This window comes from Watersipora subatra, chromosome 10, assembly GCF_963576615.1.
Source record: "Watersipora subatra chromosome 10, tzWatSuba1.1, whole genome shotgun sequence".
Lineage (NCBI taxonomy): Eukaryota > Metazoa > Bryozoa > Gymnolaemata > Cheilostomatida > Watersiporidae > Watersipora > Watersipora subatra.
In genome coordinates, this window is record NC_088717.1 from 57,363,559 (window position 1) to 57,378,484 (window position 14,926).

At 40.4% G+C, this 14,926-nt stretch overlaps 2 protein-coding genes across 3 annotated transcripts in view; one reads left to right on the forward strand and one right to left on the reverse strand.

Moving 5' to 3' along the window:
- The first annotated feature begins 92 nt into the window (after positions 1-92).
- The window catches only part of LOC137406283 (coiled-coil domain-containing protein 138-like), a 34,666-nt gene continuing 19,832 nt past the window's right edge, over positions 93-14,926 (forward strand). The window contains exon 1 of one of the 2 annotated variants that reach the window (XM_068092826.1): positions 93-231. The gene's annotated coding sequence lies outside the window, so the exon portion shown is untranslated. Of the gene's footprint in view, positions 232-5,654; positions 5,770-14,926 lie in introns of those variants that run through there. The other variant, XM_068092827.1, reaches the window with a different exon arrangement.
- Positions 9,223-9,864, reverse strand: LOC137407253 (uncharacterized). The gene has a single exon (XM_068093860.1). It carries the CDS (start codon positions 9,862-9,864, stop codon positions 9,223-9,225), a length of 642 nt encoding a protein of 213 aa, XP_067949961.1.

Consider the following 14,926-nt stretch of genomic DNA (forward strand, 5'->3'; position numbering starts at 1 on the left):
AATTTCTGACTGCGATTGGTGAATCTTTATAGCGTGCAAAAGTTTAGTTGTTTCGTTCAAATGTTAGCGTTTGCACATCGAACTGTCGTTTTGCTAAATATTATATTGTATTTAAGAAAATACGGGATGATTAGTTTTAGCCATTAATAATAGCTTAGACGTTGTAGGACTGACAGCATCTAATTTTAATTGTTGTATTTTGTCTTGGAGACTCCCAGAAGGGATAAAAGGGTGAGGAAACTCCTATATTATTCTAAAAAAACACAATTTTTGCTATCTTCTTATCGTGTTTTATATATATTAGTTTAGTTAGAATTATTGTCCAAGTAGCATTTATTTTAGTCCAGGATACAAGAGAAACAATACGTCTGTTTTTTAGTAAGCCAAAACAAAGAATGCCGGATGTGAGTAATGAACAAGTATCATGCCATCTATACAGGAAATACCTCACTGAGCATGTGTATGTCATCACCGTGGTAACAAGTAAATATATAAGTTTGTAAACTAAAAACTGTTATATCTCCTTTTCCATGGAAATATTAAAGCAAACACAAAATCATTGGTAAGTACAATGGTATGAAATATGATGTGAACATGTAACAATGTCACTGGTTTGGATTTCTAAGTTGGTTAGAACATCAGATAGTCAGCGTATCGGGAGGGGAGTTTTCTATTCCGGGGAGGCAGAACACGTCTAGGGGTTTGGTCCGGGACACTGCTATCAGAGGCTGGCTCAGATAATGGTAACGAATGTGGAGATTCTGGCTGGTTGTTGGGAATGGGTACAGTGTCGTTTGAGGCTGATAGAGAACTATCTTGGGCTGTTTTTCTTGCCTGGGTACAAAGATTCTCAGTCTGTTCTGGGAAATGGTCAGCCAGGGTATAACTCTGATTCTGCGGCGCAGGAAGCTGTGATACCCTTATGTCTTTACGGTTACGTCTTACGGTACAACTACCTGTCGATAAATGGTAACTTCGATCCCCTGCAATGTCAATTATCCGTCCTGGTTTCCACTCACCTGACGCAGCTCTGAAATACACGGACTGTTCTGGTTCGAGGGGAGATTTCTCGCTACCTGCCCGTCTATCGTGATAATACTTATCAGAACTCTTCATACTACCCAACTTGTTTCTAACATGCTCCAAATCATAACTGTTGACTTTGTATCTCTCAGTAGATACTGGCATTGAATCTCTCAACAGCCTACCTTGAAGCAGCTCAGCCGGAGATGGTAGGCCATCACATACTGGTGTATTACGTATCGTTACCAGACCACCTAACCAATCGGTACCTTCATCTGCACACTTAGCCATCATTGATTTCACTGTACCAATAGTCCTCTCGGATTGACCATTACCTGATGGATGCAGAGGTGAACTTGTTTGATGAGATATTTTCAACTCAGTACAGAATCTCTTGAACTCATCACTAGAAAACTGAGGACCGTTGTCCGATACAATAACATCTGCCTGACCGAAATCAGCGAATATCTCTCTCAAGCACTTGATAACGACACCACTACTTGTACTCTTAGGCAAATGTTTCACTACAGGCCACTTTGACAAATAGTCAACTAACAGAAGATAATCACTTCCATTCAGATGAAACAAATCTACACCGATCATCTCAAATGGCGTGTTGGGAATAGGAAAAGGCATTAATGGCTCCTTCTTTTGACAGCCTTCCGACTTGAGGCACGCCTGACAAGACTGACATTTGTCCTCTATGCGACGCCTGAGACCAGGCCAGAAAACAGACTGCATAGCTTTCTGTAGAGTCTTCGTGACCCCTTGATGAGCCATATGCAGCTGGTTCAACACATCATTCCTCAACTGTGTAGGAATGACCAATCTCTCACCATAGAACAACAATCCATCCAGTTCACAGAGATGATTACGCAGATTCCAGAAAGCCAGACCACGAGCACCACACGACTTTTTGTGTGTGGGCCAACCATTCCTTACATACTCTAGCACTACCTGCAACTCCTCATCCTGAGAAGTAGCGTTTTGATACTTGTCCATAACTCCATCACTACGAATTACAACAGAACACACAGATCTGAGAGGATCTACACCCAGGTCATCATAGCTGTTCGCGCCCTCTGGACATGATCGACTTAATGTGTCTGCCAGGACCATATATTGACCAGGCTTGTACAACAGCTCTATAGGATAGCCCAGCAGTTTTATCCGCATGGCAGCTAACCTTGGAGATAATTTATTGATATCTTTAGACATAAGACCAATCAGAGGGAGATGGTCAGTCTCAACAACCACTCGTTTCTGACCAAGGCAGTAATATTTGAATCTCTCACAAGCGAAGACCACTGCAAGCAACTCCTTCTCAATCTGACTATACCTTGATTGACATTCTGTCAGGGACTTAGCAGCAAACTCGATGGGTTTACCATCTTCTAGTACTACAGAGCCGATACTGTGCGATGATGCGTCAGTACTCAGGGTCACCTCGCCTCCTGAGTAATATGCCAGAGGAGGGGCATGTATAATCAGGCTCCTGAGCTTTTCAAATGCCTGAATGTGGGCCTCCTCCCAGATGAACTGCACATTCTTCTTACACAGATCTCGGAGAGGCTTAGCATGCTCACTCAGATTTGGAATGAACTTAGCAAGATAGTTAACAAAACCAAGATACCTCTGAACACCTTGCTTATCAACAGGAGCAACCATATCCTTGATAGCCTCGACTTTTGAATGACTAGGTTTTACACCCTCAGCTGTTAACTCGTGACCAAGATATCACACAGAGTCCTTACAAATCACAGTCTTATCAGGATTCAAAGTCAACCCAATCTCTCGACACCTCTGTAGGAATTGTCTCAGAAACTTGTCATGCAGCTCTTTCGATGGAGCGTAGATGACAACATCATCTACATAGACCTTCATGAATGGCATATCGGCGAAACTGTCAACCATTCTCTAGTGAAATATCTCTGTGGCGTTACAGATACCCATACCAAGTCTTACAAATCTGAACTTCCCAAATGGAGTGACAAAACTCAATAGCTTAGAGGACTGCTCATCAAGCGGAATCTGATAGAACGAAGATTTGACATCTGTAGTGGTGAAATATTTCGAACCAGACATACTTGAAAATATTTCAGTGGTGGTCGGTATTGCACATTGAGCTCTTACCAGTTGTGTATTCAAGTACTGCGGATCTAACACTAGCCGTAACTCACCATTAGGTTTATTCACCAGTACCAGTGGTGATAGCCACTCTGTTGGTGATATATCCTTTACTATCACACCCTCACCTAGTAGTTTATCTAGCTCTCGTTTTAGTTGTTGTTTGAGTCGGTGGGGTACAACACGAGGAGGTGCAGCCCTTGGTTTAGCATCATATTTGAGTTCTAAAGTAACTGGTTCACCCACCTTTCCTAGACCAGTGAAAACATCAGAGAACTCGCCACCTAGCACTTCATTCACTTGGTCAACAACTTTAACATTAGACAACAATCCTAGATCTTTGATAGCCGGCATGCCCAATAATGTTTGATTATCATCATCGGTGACATAAAATTTGACCAGTGCGGTTTTACCATCTTGTAGCTGCACATTAGTTTTACTCTACCAACTACAGTGATCTCTTTGTTACCGTACCCAGTTAGCTTAGTATTGGTTCTAGTAACTTTCTTACCTCCTAGTTTAGTGAAGAGGGAAATGGCCATAGTACTAACTTGGGCACCAGTATCGACCTTTGTTCTCACTTCATGATCTAGAATGTTTACTGTCAGTAGCCACTTGTTCTCATGAAGGACACCATTAGTTCTGACATCAGCCATATCCAGTGTGTGCACGTTGAACGTCATGTCATCATCTGAGCTAACGTCACCATCACCCGCTTGTAGAAATGACACTCTCTGAGTTGTAGCATTACACTTCTTCAGACCAGTACATTTTTTTTTTAAATGCCCTCGTAAGTGACAACCGTTACATGTCTTATTATAAGCAGGGCATCTACCTTTGACATGATCATAGCCACAGAATGAACAATCTGTGATCATGTGATTAGCTGCTGCATTATTCTGGCTTTGCGGTGTATAGTTTCTAGGCTTATATGGATACGAGCCTACTGGTTGTACTGAACGAACACCATCTAGTTCAGCCTTTTGGTTCCTTGCGATTACTTCCTTAGTACGCATTTGCTGCTTTATCTGCTCAAGCGTTATGTCTGCACGTAACTGTAGCTCACGACTCAACTCCTTATCCTTCATACCTGCCAAAAGTCGAGTGCGTAACATATCCTGTCGGTGTCTATCATCCCAATTGCTACATTTCACAGCCAGTTCATGCACGTTCCTTATGAATTCCTCATTACTCTCATCAGGAAGTCGAACTCGGGAACCCAGCAGCACTGCGTAATGCAGGTGATTATCACGAGGAGTGAAGTAATTATCCAAAGCTTCCACAGTTCTATCAAACAACGTACCATCTGCATCCTCAGCTGCAATACCGGCATCTGAATTAGCCACACGGGGAGGGCGCACAGTCAGCTGACCATATATACTCTCCGCCTCCTCGCCCATACAGTACAGCAGCATGTCTACCTGATGCTGAGCATTCCTTTCATTCAGTCCAGAAGCACTGCGATATCTCAAAAATCTCCTCTTCCATTCCGGCCAGCTCTGCGGTGCAGAAAAATCCATCTCTTTCGGAGCAGACACCTTGAAGTCACCCATAATGTTGTTGAATAAGACACCAAACCAGACTAACACCAAAAGTCAGTCACAATTCAGCACAAACACGCTGAAAAACAACGGGCCTATTCAAACTCCAACAATCTCACTTCAAGTAGTATTCAGTCCAGCTATACATCCAACAAAGCAATGTTCGTCGCCTACGATGCCATATCGTGTTTTATATATATTAGTTTAGTTAGAATTATTGTCCAAGTAGCATTTATTTTAGTCCAGGATACAAGAGAAACAATACGTCTGTTTTTTAGTAAGCCAAAACAAAGAATGCCGGATGTGAGTAATGAACAAGTATCATGCCATCTATACAGGAAATACCTCACTGAGCATGTGTATGTCATCACCATGGTAACAAGTAAATATATAAGTTTGTAAACTAAAAACTGTTACACTTCTTTCCATTGTTTTATTGCATTAGAGACGTTGCACATCAGTTGCAAATCATAATACACTATTCCGCTTCAAAGCAGGAATCTAGTTCAACCAATCTTGGACAAAAGCTATCTCATCTAGTTATTTTCAGTCATGTCTAATGGGTGTTTAATACAGTGGTCCAACTTAACTGCTTCTAAATCTCATTTGATTCGTTAGTTCGTTATTAGTTTAATTTCTATTTGGTCACTCTTTGTGTTATCAATGATATAGAAGCTTCTAAGTCATTGGTATTATCCATTACCATGTGTCTAAGATTCTTGCCTTTCTCATCCAAAGTCAGTTTTATATATTATCAATAAAATATGCAGTCTCACATGCACAAACTATGGAAAAATTGAGCAGTTTTTAGTGCCAAGTCAATAGGAGTTAATAGATCAGCTGATTCGCTTTACACATCACCATGACGTTGCGTCATGCTAATTATAGACCTCACTTGTTTTGATTATTCGCATATTTAGGGTTTACTATATCTATGGCTACACATCAATTTGTTTCTTTAAGAAAATACGGGATGATTAGTTTTAGCCATTAATAATAGCTTAGATAATGTAGGACTGACAGCATCTAATTTTAATTGTTGTATTTTGTCTCGGAGACTTCCAGAAGGGATAAAAGGGTGAGGAAACTCCTATATTATTTTAAAAAACACAATTTTTGCTATACTCTTTCCATTGTTTTATTGCATTAGAGACATTGCACATCAGTTCTTCTTTAAACCCAGTTATGAATGTTAAATAACGTTCAAGTACATACCTTGATACAACACTGTAGAATGACCTCATCTGTGAGTTGCCGTATAGCTTTTATGTCATAGCACCGAGAAGCCAATAAAGCTGTGAATCCTATACTGTTAATCTGATAGCTTTAATACCATGGCGAAAGCATCACTTACCTCGACTTCTAGTACTAGTGTCTCACCATTGCCTTAGACATCGCTAGGCTACATAAGACCTCAAAACACGATTACACACCATCCCCCTCTCCTAGGAAAAGGCTACCTCAGAAGATCCTAATTTCATACATTATCATTTCCAATCAAGTTACAAACTTCTAGAGTTGAAACTACAATTTTCCATTTATCCCAAATACTTTATCATCTCCTTCGCTTCCCAAGGACTCTTCCTCTGCAGCGAGGTCAAGGGTCTTGGACTCCTCTTGACCAGTACAGGCATCTGTCATACTGACAGGCTTGCTGCTTTTATACAACCCTTGGGTCTCAAAAGACTCCTCCAGGGAGCTTTTAGCAACGCCTACAGTTTTCACCCTGGCCTTCTCCGCACTCAAGCTTTCCTCCCTGGAATCGCCCTCCAGGCTTGGATTACAAGAGCCAGATCCAGCAGCCTTCTCTGCTTACGCACGGGTGCCGACAGAAACGCTGTCCACCGCGGGCCTAGCCTTTGCAAATCTAGCGGGCAAATGGGCTTTCACCTTGGCCATTTCAGCTAAGACGCCTTCGAGGGTGACAGAGCTCTCATACTCCTCACTCAACTCCATTTCCTCCTTCTCTAACTCTCTAATCTGCTCCTCAAACCTGCGCTGTAACCTCTCTCTCCTTAACCCAATATTTTTTATTTTCTCAAATTTATTCTCATCCAAAAAGTTGCCGCTTTCTATTTCGTCTAAAAACTCATTAACTTTGTTCAATATAGAGACTTTCTGGACTTTCCCACTGTTCTTTATCACACCGGCATAACTAGCACCAGATCGAGAAATTGATTCACTAGTTGACATTATGTCTAATTCTCTTTCAGCTTGATCCTTAAGACCAGACACCATTGGTTTGGGTGTTAATAAACGCTTCGGTTCCATATTTGCTTTCAAGTTCATTTTAGAAGTACCAGAATTTGTGTCTTAACCCTGAAAAACGTCAGGAAACTCCCTTATATGGTCAAAATCATCTTTGCACATACTATTAACGTCAAGCAATTTTAGCTGATGTAACTCATGTAATCCTAAAAGATTTTTCCTAGAACCTGTTAAAACATACACGGAAGTGTCGACTGACCTAAAAGTGCTTCTGATTTCAACTTTACAAATTCCAGCTACAGATAGAGAAGATTCATCTGCGCTATATATACTACGTTCAGGTTTACTCAAACTCAGACCAAGCATTTTACTAGTCTCTTCTGTTACCGTAGAAACTTCTGCTCCTGTATCGAGTGTAAACTCAACATTTTTCCCATTTACTTTTAAAACTTTTTTAATGTCACTTCTACATAGCCCATCTTTATTGCTCTTGGTCAATCTCACTCTATGTGGACTTTTTCTAAAACTCCTACTTTGTCTACTAGACTTGTACCTATCCCCTGATGGGCTTCTACTACTACCTCTGCTGATATATCTCTTACAATCACGTCTAGACTCTTGTCTTTCAATAAACTTGTTGCCAGGACAATCCTTAGAAATGTGACCTCTCTTTGAACAAACATAGCACCTAGCACTCGAGCATTCCCTAACATGATGTCCTTCCCTGTTACAAGCAAAGCAAATAATACTTCTAGCAGGGAAATTATATCGTCTAGGTGATGACCTTTTATAACTTTTCCTACCTCTCCACCCAGGTAAAAAGGTGTCAGATCTATCACTACCTGAAATATCTCTCCTAGGCAGCCTATAACTAAAACGCTCTTCATGAGATTTCTCACTCTTCCTAGAAACTCGGCAAACAGGTGCAACAGAACTACTGTCACTAGATTCCACCTTGATATCTCCCTTAGCACCACTGATAATAGATTCTGATTCTCTAGCTAAATGTCTAGCTTTCAATCTGTTAGATAATTGCTCCCAAGTTAAGTCAGTCTCCTGCATTAACTCTTTCCTAGCACTGGAATCACACAAACCATTCGCTGCTAAAGCTACACAGAAGCGCTGCCTCAAATCATCATTACCATCACCAAAATCCATATCTCTACTTAACTTTTCCACTCTCACCAAGTCTCTCACTCTCTCTTTTCTTCCCCTAAAGCCTGTGAAATCGTAACAAATTTCATCGTTCTCACAAAAACCCTTTCCTCTCTCTCATAATGACCTCTCAAAAGATTTAAATCAGTCTGATAAGCATCAGCTGCTTGGCTCGCAATATCAAACCCTAAGCTTTTCAGTAACTCCATTCCTCTGCTACCGATAGCACCCAATAAAACTAACAGCTTAGTCCTCCCCGCAAAGAGTGGGACACCACCTTCAGTATTGTCCATACGGAACGAAGTAAGCTCACACGCAACCTCAAACTCACTAAGCCAAGACTTAAAAGAACTAGAGACATTTCCACTATCTAGCCTCAACTTAGAGAAAACACTAACATCTAGCTGTCTAGCAGCCATATTCGCACACAACAACAACCACTTTCGACACACCTAACAATTAACACCCCAAAGGAATCACTATAGCACTGCTACGATAATGCTACTCCGCTACCTATACAACGTGGCAACCTAAATCTATGAATAACAATCACCTACCTGAACAACTCTATGACATGCAATAGCATTACTAATTAATATTACCAACCCTCAACGATATAATAGAACAACACAGTATAATAACACCCCTCAATTAATTAATGTAACAACACAGTATCCTGCCTACGACGCCATGTTAAATAAAGTGCAGGTGCATACCTTGATACGACACTGTAGAATGACCTCATCTGTGAGTTGCCGTATAGCTTATATGTCATAGCACTGAGAAGCCAATAAAGCTGTGAATCCTATACTGTTAATCTGATAGCTTTAATACCATGGCGAAAGCATCACTTACCTCGGCTTCTAGTACTAGCGTCCCACCATTGCCGTAGACATCGCTAGGCTACATAAGACCTCAAAACACGATTACACACCAATGGAATCGTTTTACGCAATTTTCTTATAATTCTCGTAAAAATGAGTCGTAATATGCCGAGCTTCCTACTGCAACTTCGAAAAAAATTGGAAAAGTAGTCTACTATAATCAAATAGTCATGGTTGTTATGTGAGTACAGGTCCATTGCCACCTTGCTCCATGGTTCTCGTGGGATACTATGGCTTTGTAGAGTCTCCTTTTGTTTATCAGGAGAGTCCATTTGACATGTAACTCACAGCTCTGTGCGCTGTTTGTTGTCCTCTGTCATGTCTAGCCAATACACCACTTGTCTTGCCCTTCTCAGTGTAGCAGCTGTTCTTTGATGGCTTACATGTAGCCGCTCAAGCATGTTTCTTCTAAGTAATTTTGGTATGACAATTTTAGTTCCTTTGTATATTATACCGTCTAGTACTGCTAGCTCTTCTTTAAATGTCCAATACGGGGTTAACTCCGGTGACAGCCCTGCACAAGTGGCAGGCCAGCCTTCTAAACTAGCCGTTTTCAGCTGTGTGAGCATTGTGTCGCCAACTGTGGCTTCCTGTATAGCAGTATATATCTGATCTGTTACCCGTCTGTCGACTTTTGTGTCTATCTCAAATGTTGGACAGATTTCCTGGTACCTTAATACCTGAAATAATTGCTGGTTGCTCCACTCTGAGCTTTCTGTATTGGTGATTTGGCTCCTAAATAGCATGGCTGCTGTTACTTGGTGAACTTCCTGCAAATACTTAGTTTGAAATGAGTATCTTTGCAGGTGCATAATCATTGCCTGGAGTCTCTTCGGAGCTTTCAAGAGTTCAACTTTCAAAAGTTTCAACTTTTTAAAAATCACTTCCAACGGCTGATGGACTGTTGTCTTGATGTCCAAATACATACCGGTCAAATTTAGTCAGTCCGAGTACTATCCATTGTTTTTTTTTTTTGACGTCATCAAGTCGTTTGCACATGCACTCGTTCATGAAAAAGCCGCCATATTTGTAGAAAACGATCGTTTTTCTTTTATTTTCTAGTACTTTTTGGTGTTGTTTTAATATTATAATAAAAAAATTGCAAACAAAAGCATCGTTTTCAAAAATTCATTGCAAAAGCTTCATGTTTTTAATGATAAAATTGTTTATAAAGATGGCCAACAACGATAAAATGACGTCACGGAAAAACGAAGGATAGCAAGCCATTCAAGTTCGAGGGGAGCATAGTGTTGTTTGCTGGTAGACGAACTGCGAGAGACATAAGCGACAGGTTTGTCATCTTGTTTTAATACCACTCCTAGCCCTACAGTGCTAGCATCTGTTCGTATTACCACTGGGTTCTTCGGGTCAAAGAATCTTAGTAGTGGTTCACTGCATGTTAGTTGTTTTAGTCTTTCAAATGCCGTTTGTTGATCTTTACCTCACTGAAATCGTCTTTTGTGGTATTGACGAGTCTGCGGAGCGGTTCGCTTTCTGCAAATAAGTTGGGTAGAAACTTTCCTAGGTAATTTAAATGGCCTAGGAATCTGCGCACTCCATCTGATTCTGTCAGAGCTGACATAGACTGAATAGCATTGACCTTGTTTGAATCTGGTCTAACTCCCTCCGGTGTTAGAACATGTTCGATGTATGACAGATCGCTGACCAAAAACTTGCACGTATCCTTGTTATGCTTTAGGTTTGCTTCTTGGGCCCTTTGTAACAGTGCTTGTAGTTTCTTGTTGTGGTCTTTCACTGCTTCTTTCCTGGTCTCTCCTTTTCCATAAATCAGTATATCGTCAGCAACAACGTCCAATCCACTCTGACCCTTTAACGTTTCTGTGAGCCTTCTCTGAAACTCTTCTGGGCTTGACGAGATGCCGAACGACATTCTGTTTTATTTGAATCTGCCAAAAGGCATCCAAAATGTTGTAAGATTGCTACATCTCTCTGATAGTTTGACTTGTTAAGACCCGTCTTTAGCGTCACATAAGGAGAATACAGATGCGTCTGACAACTTTGGTAGTATGTCTTCAGTAGTTTGCATAGGATAGTGATTACGTTGAATCTCTTTGTTCAGTTTTAGTGAGTTAATGCATATCCTGATTGCTCCACTACGCTTTCTTACTGCCACCATGTTGCTAATCCATGAAGTAGGATAGTTGACTTTAGACAAACCCCTTTTTCTACTAGTGCTAATTTATTTCTTACGCCTTCTTCCATAGAAATGGGCACCTTTTTCTACTGTTTTAAACTGGAATAACTGTTGGGTTCATTTTTATATATTTTCCAGGCAAACACCCCATTCCCTTAAAGACATCTTCAAATGTTTCAGCCAGCTGTAAGGTTTCAGGGTTTGTCGTTGAAACTAGATTCACTGACTCTTTGTTGATAGAGAGAAGCTTCAAGTTTAAACAAGCACTCATTGACAGTAGACTGTGGGTTTTGGTTTTCATTACATAGAAGGATAGCTTGTTACCCCTGACAACTATGTCGAATTTGCCTTTTGGCTTTTCTATGAATTGTCATACATGTGTAATGTGGTTTGGGTTGCCATTAGTTCTGGCTTACCTAGCAGCTTGTAATCTGTGTAGTTCAGCATATTGCATGACGCTGCTGTATCCAATTGGAACTCAATGACGGCGGTAGTTGTCTTCGATGAAGCTGTAAGACTGGTAATCAGCTTGCAGTTTTCTGCTGCACTTGTGTGCACGAACAAGACTCTGCAGAGCCTGAATCAGTGCTACTGGCTTGATTGTCAACTAGCTTTACTTGACGTTTAGACCGACATAGTTTTTTGAAGTCATTATATTTTTGACAGTCATGACACTTCTGACCATAGACTGGACACTTTCTAGGCGGATGTGAGGTCCCACAGTTGCCACATGTACTCTTGTTGGTGGATCGCTTAGGTTGTCTACGTTTATTTTGTTTGCTGTTTCGCTGCTGCACTGCTTGGACCATTTCTCTTGTGTCAACATTAATTGTTTTTAATTTTAATTTAATTTGTGGCTTCATTAGCTCTGCATATCTTCAAAACGTTGTCTAGTGTAAGTTCTTCAGTACGCTCAAACAGCTGTCTGCGTAGGTGGTCATTATCAATGCCCAAAAGAAGCGCCTGTAGTACGATATCGTTATACATATTGCCTAGATTGCAGTCTCTGGCAATTTTATGTAATTGTGTAATATATTCGTCAATAGACAAACCACCTTGTTTTTGTGATAGTAACTGGTGTTTCAGTACCACAGCATTTTTTCTGGGTATGCAAAAGTAGTCAAATTGTTCCACCAAATCCTCATATACATCTTTGGACTTTCCAGTTGGGTAGTTGAACGATTAAAAAATGTCATTGCCTTTTGGGCCAATGCATCTTAATAATATAGCGTTTTTCACTTTTTCTGCACTGTCAGCTTTTTCGCTAGCTGTGAGAAACAATTCAAAGTTCTTTTTAAATTGGGCCCGCCGATTGTGTAAGTCAGCACCATCTTCTATAGGTTTGGGTGCTAGAGACTGAAAGCTCATGATCAGTTTGTTTGTTGTATTTAGGTCCTCTCCCGGGGCACCATGTTTGTTGTTATTTCCTTTGATATGTTAGACAGCGATAAAACCCGTGTTTATAAGTTTGAGTTTAAGATGGCCGGTATTTCTAACCTCAAAACTGCAACATAAAATAATGCAAAGTAACATAGCCTCAAACTAACAACTATGAACAATTATCAACAGTATATTCAAAACAAATCATATATATTCAAATCTGTCTAATACGCCCGAAGGCATTACATGGACATAAATTAAAAACGTTTTTAGGTTCTAGGTTAAAATAGAGCCTCTCGACCTCGGGGCTGGGTAAAAAAGGCTATCAGATCGATAACGCTTCATAAAAAAACACTTGGTCATAGCCACGCAAGTTATGTGAAGTTCGGGGTGCAAAGCCTTGGTGATAAAATGTTTGGTTTGTGGATAGTGCCAGGGGTGCCTGGCCTGTTGTTTGTCTGGTTTCATGATTGTGAATAAAATCTTGTATGTGTTCAAAACTGTTGATAATCAAACAGTGACCACCCTCGGATAAAACCCGCAACATTAATGACATGCGAGCATTTTGTTGTCTATGTGCTAAGAGTTCGATATTGAGAATGTTGCGTGCCTCCGATACACTCGATGTACCCTTAATCCCTGAAATAAAATGAACTGCCTTACTCTCCACATTTTCTAAAAGTGTTATCTGTCTCAGTAAATATGGGTCCCATACCTCACTGGCATATCACATTATTGCCTTAATCAATGTGAGGTATGCGATCCTTTTCACTTCTTTGGGGGCGCCATACAAAACATGCTTAATCATACCAAGCCTTTCTGTGCAGGTCCCAGTTAAAATCATTGGCAATATTTACTCCCAAATATTTAAAATTTGTCACAGTATATAGTTGCTTGCCGTTAAAGTAATACGTAAAATCACTGCTCTACTGGATTAGAGCTGATATGGTTAGCAAGTCTTTATATTTTTGACACTACTCTGTAATCAATAAAGCAAGAAAAGTAATAAAAGTTAGTTATAACAATCTATAAATGAAAACATACACGACAAGCTAAAACTGCAGTTTGTTAATTTAGCGTTCATGCTAACTTGCCAGTTTTAGCATGAATGCTAAAACTGACAATAACTTATCATCTTAATTATTAAAAGAAACTAAACTGTCATGATTACACCACAATCAGGAGAAAAAATAAGCTGTTTTACACTATGTGTTTACTTACAATAAAGTTCCCAATCGCTCTCGCACCAGTATATTAAAAGAGTTGAAGTTTATAAAACACTCATGTTGGTTAAAGTAAAATAACACTATGCAGCACAACTTGCTTTCTGTATGTCTCACATTCAACTGCCCTACCGTAATTAACGCAAAGCTTGCTATCGTTAACACCCAAAAGCTAAAAGACTAAAATGTTACTATATTCTTTGTAACAAGTGAAACAAAGATAAACCCATAATAGAAACGCCTATTGTATACTAATACAGATACGTACATCGCTTGGCAAAGTAAACCACCTGACAGTTATCCGTATTAAACAAACATTTTTCCCTGTCAGCCCACTGTTCCAGTAAAACAAGGTCTTGCTGAAAAACTTGTTTTTCATTGATCTTTTTTAAAATTTGAATTTATTACGCCATAACAGGTCTGGTAGGAGGGGTTAAAAGGTACACAGTTGGAGTGGTCTAACGTATATAGGTTAAACTCTAATCTTTTTAAATCAAACTCGTTGTATAAATCAAAGTATTATATAAACTGAAGCAAAGAAGGAGAAGAATATGTCTTTCATTCCACTTCCTTTTATACTTCCCAATACTGCCTAATACTACTAAACCCAGTAGCTTTACCCACCACCTTTATTCACTAACTTTACCCACCAGCTTTATCCACCAACTTTATTCACTCACCCTAATTGCCACTACTACCTGCAACTGCTTTGAGCCCAGACGCCAATATAGCCTGAACCCCATAAATCCCATATGCCTTTTCTTTTTTGTGCCACACCATAACTACTAACAAGCACACATCGCAATTCACCTTACTTTTAAGGCTCGTTACTTTACTCCGTTACGGTAGTCTCTATAGACAATGCCTCTGGCTTGTCTGACCCTGCGCCACTGCCAAAAATCCTCTTCTCTTTACTGCCAGCACCATGACCAGTGTATACTTACTTTTTCATTACTCTGACCTCCGCCACCACCGATACTTCTGCCGTGACCATTGTCACTACCAACGCTGCCACCGTGCCCACCAACATCTGCAACACTACTTCTACCAACCCCGACTAGCTTGGAGATTGGGTTGGGTCAGTAATGACTCCTCAATCTCATCTTCTGTCTTTACCTCACTCTCCCCAGTAAGAGGCAGGCTTGACAGGCATCCTGTGGGAAGTTTCCACCTGGGCCATAACCGGCTGCATCGGGGATGACACCACAGAGCTGGGAATTGACATAGGAC

What these genes read in the sequence shown, in the direction of transcription:
- LOC137407253 (XM_068093860.1), bottom strand. Translation starts at nt 9,864, where the DNA reads ATGTATTTGGACATCAAGACAACAGTCCATCAGCCGTTGGAAGTGATT.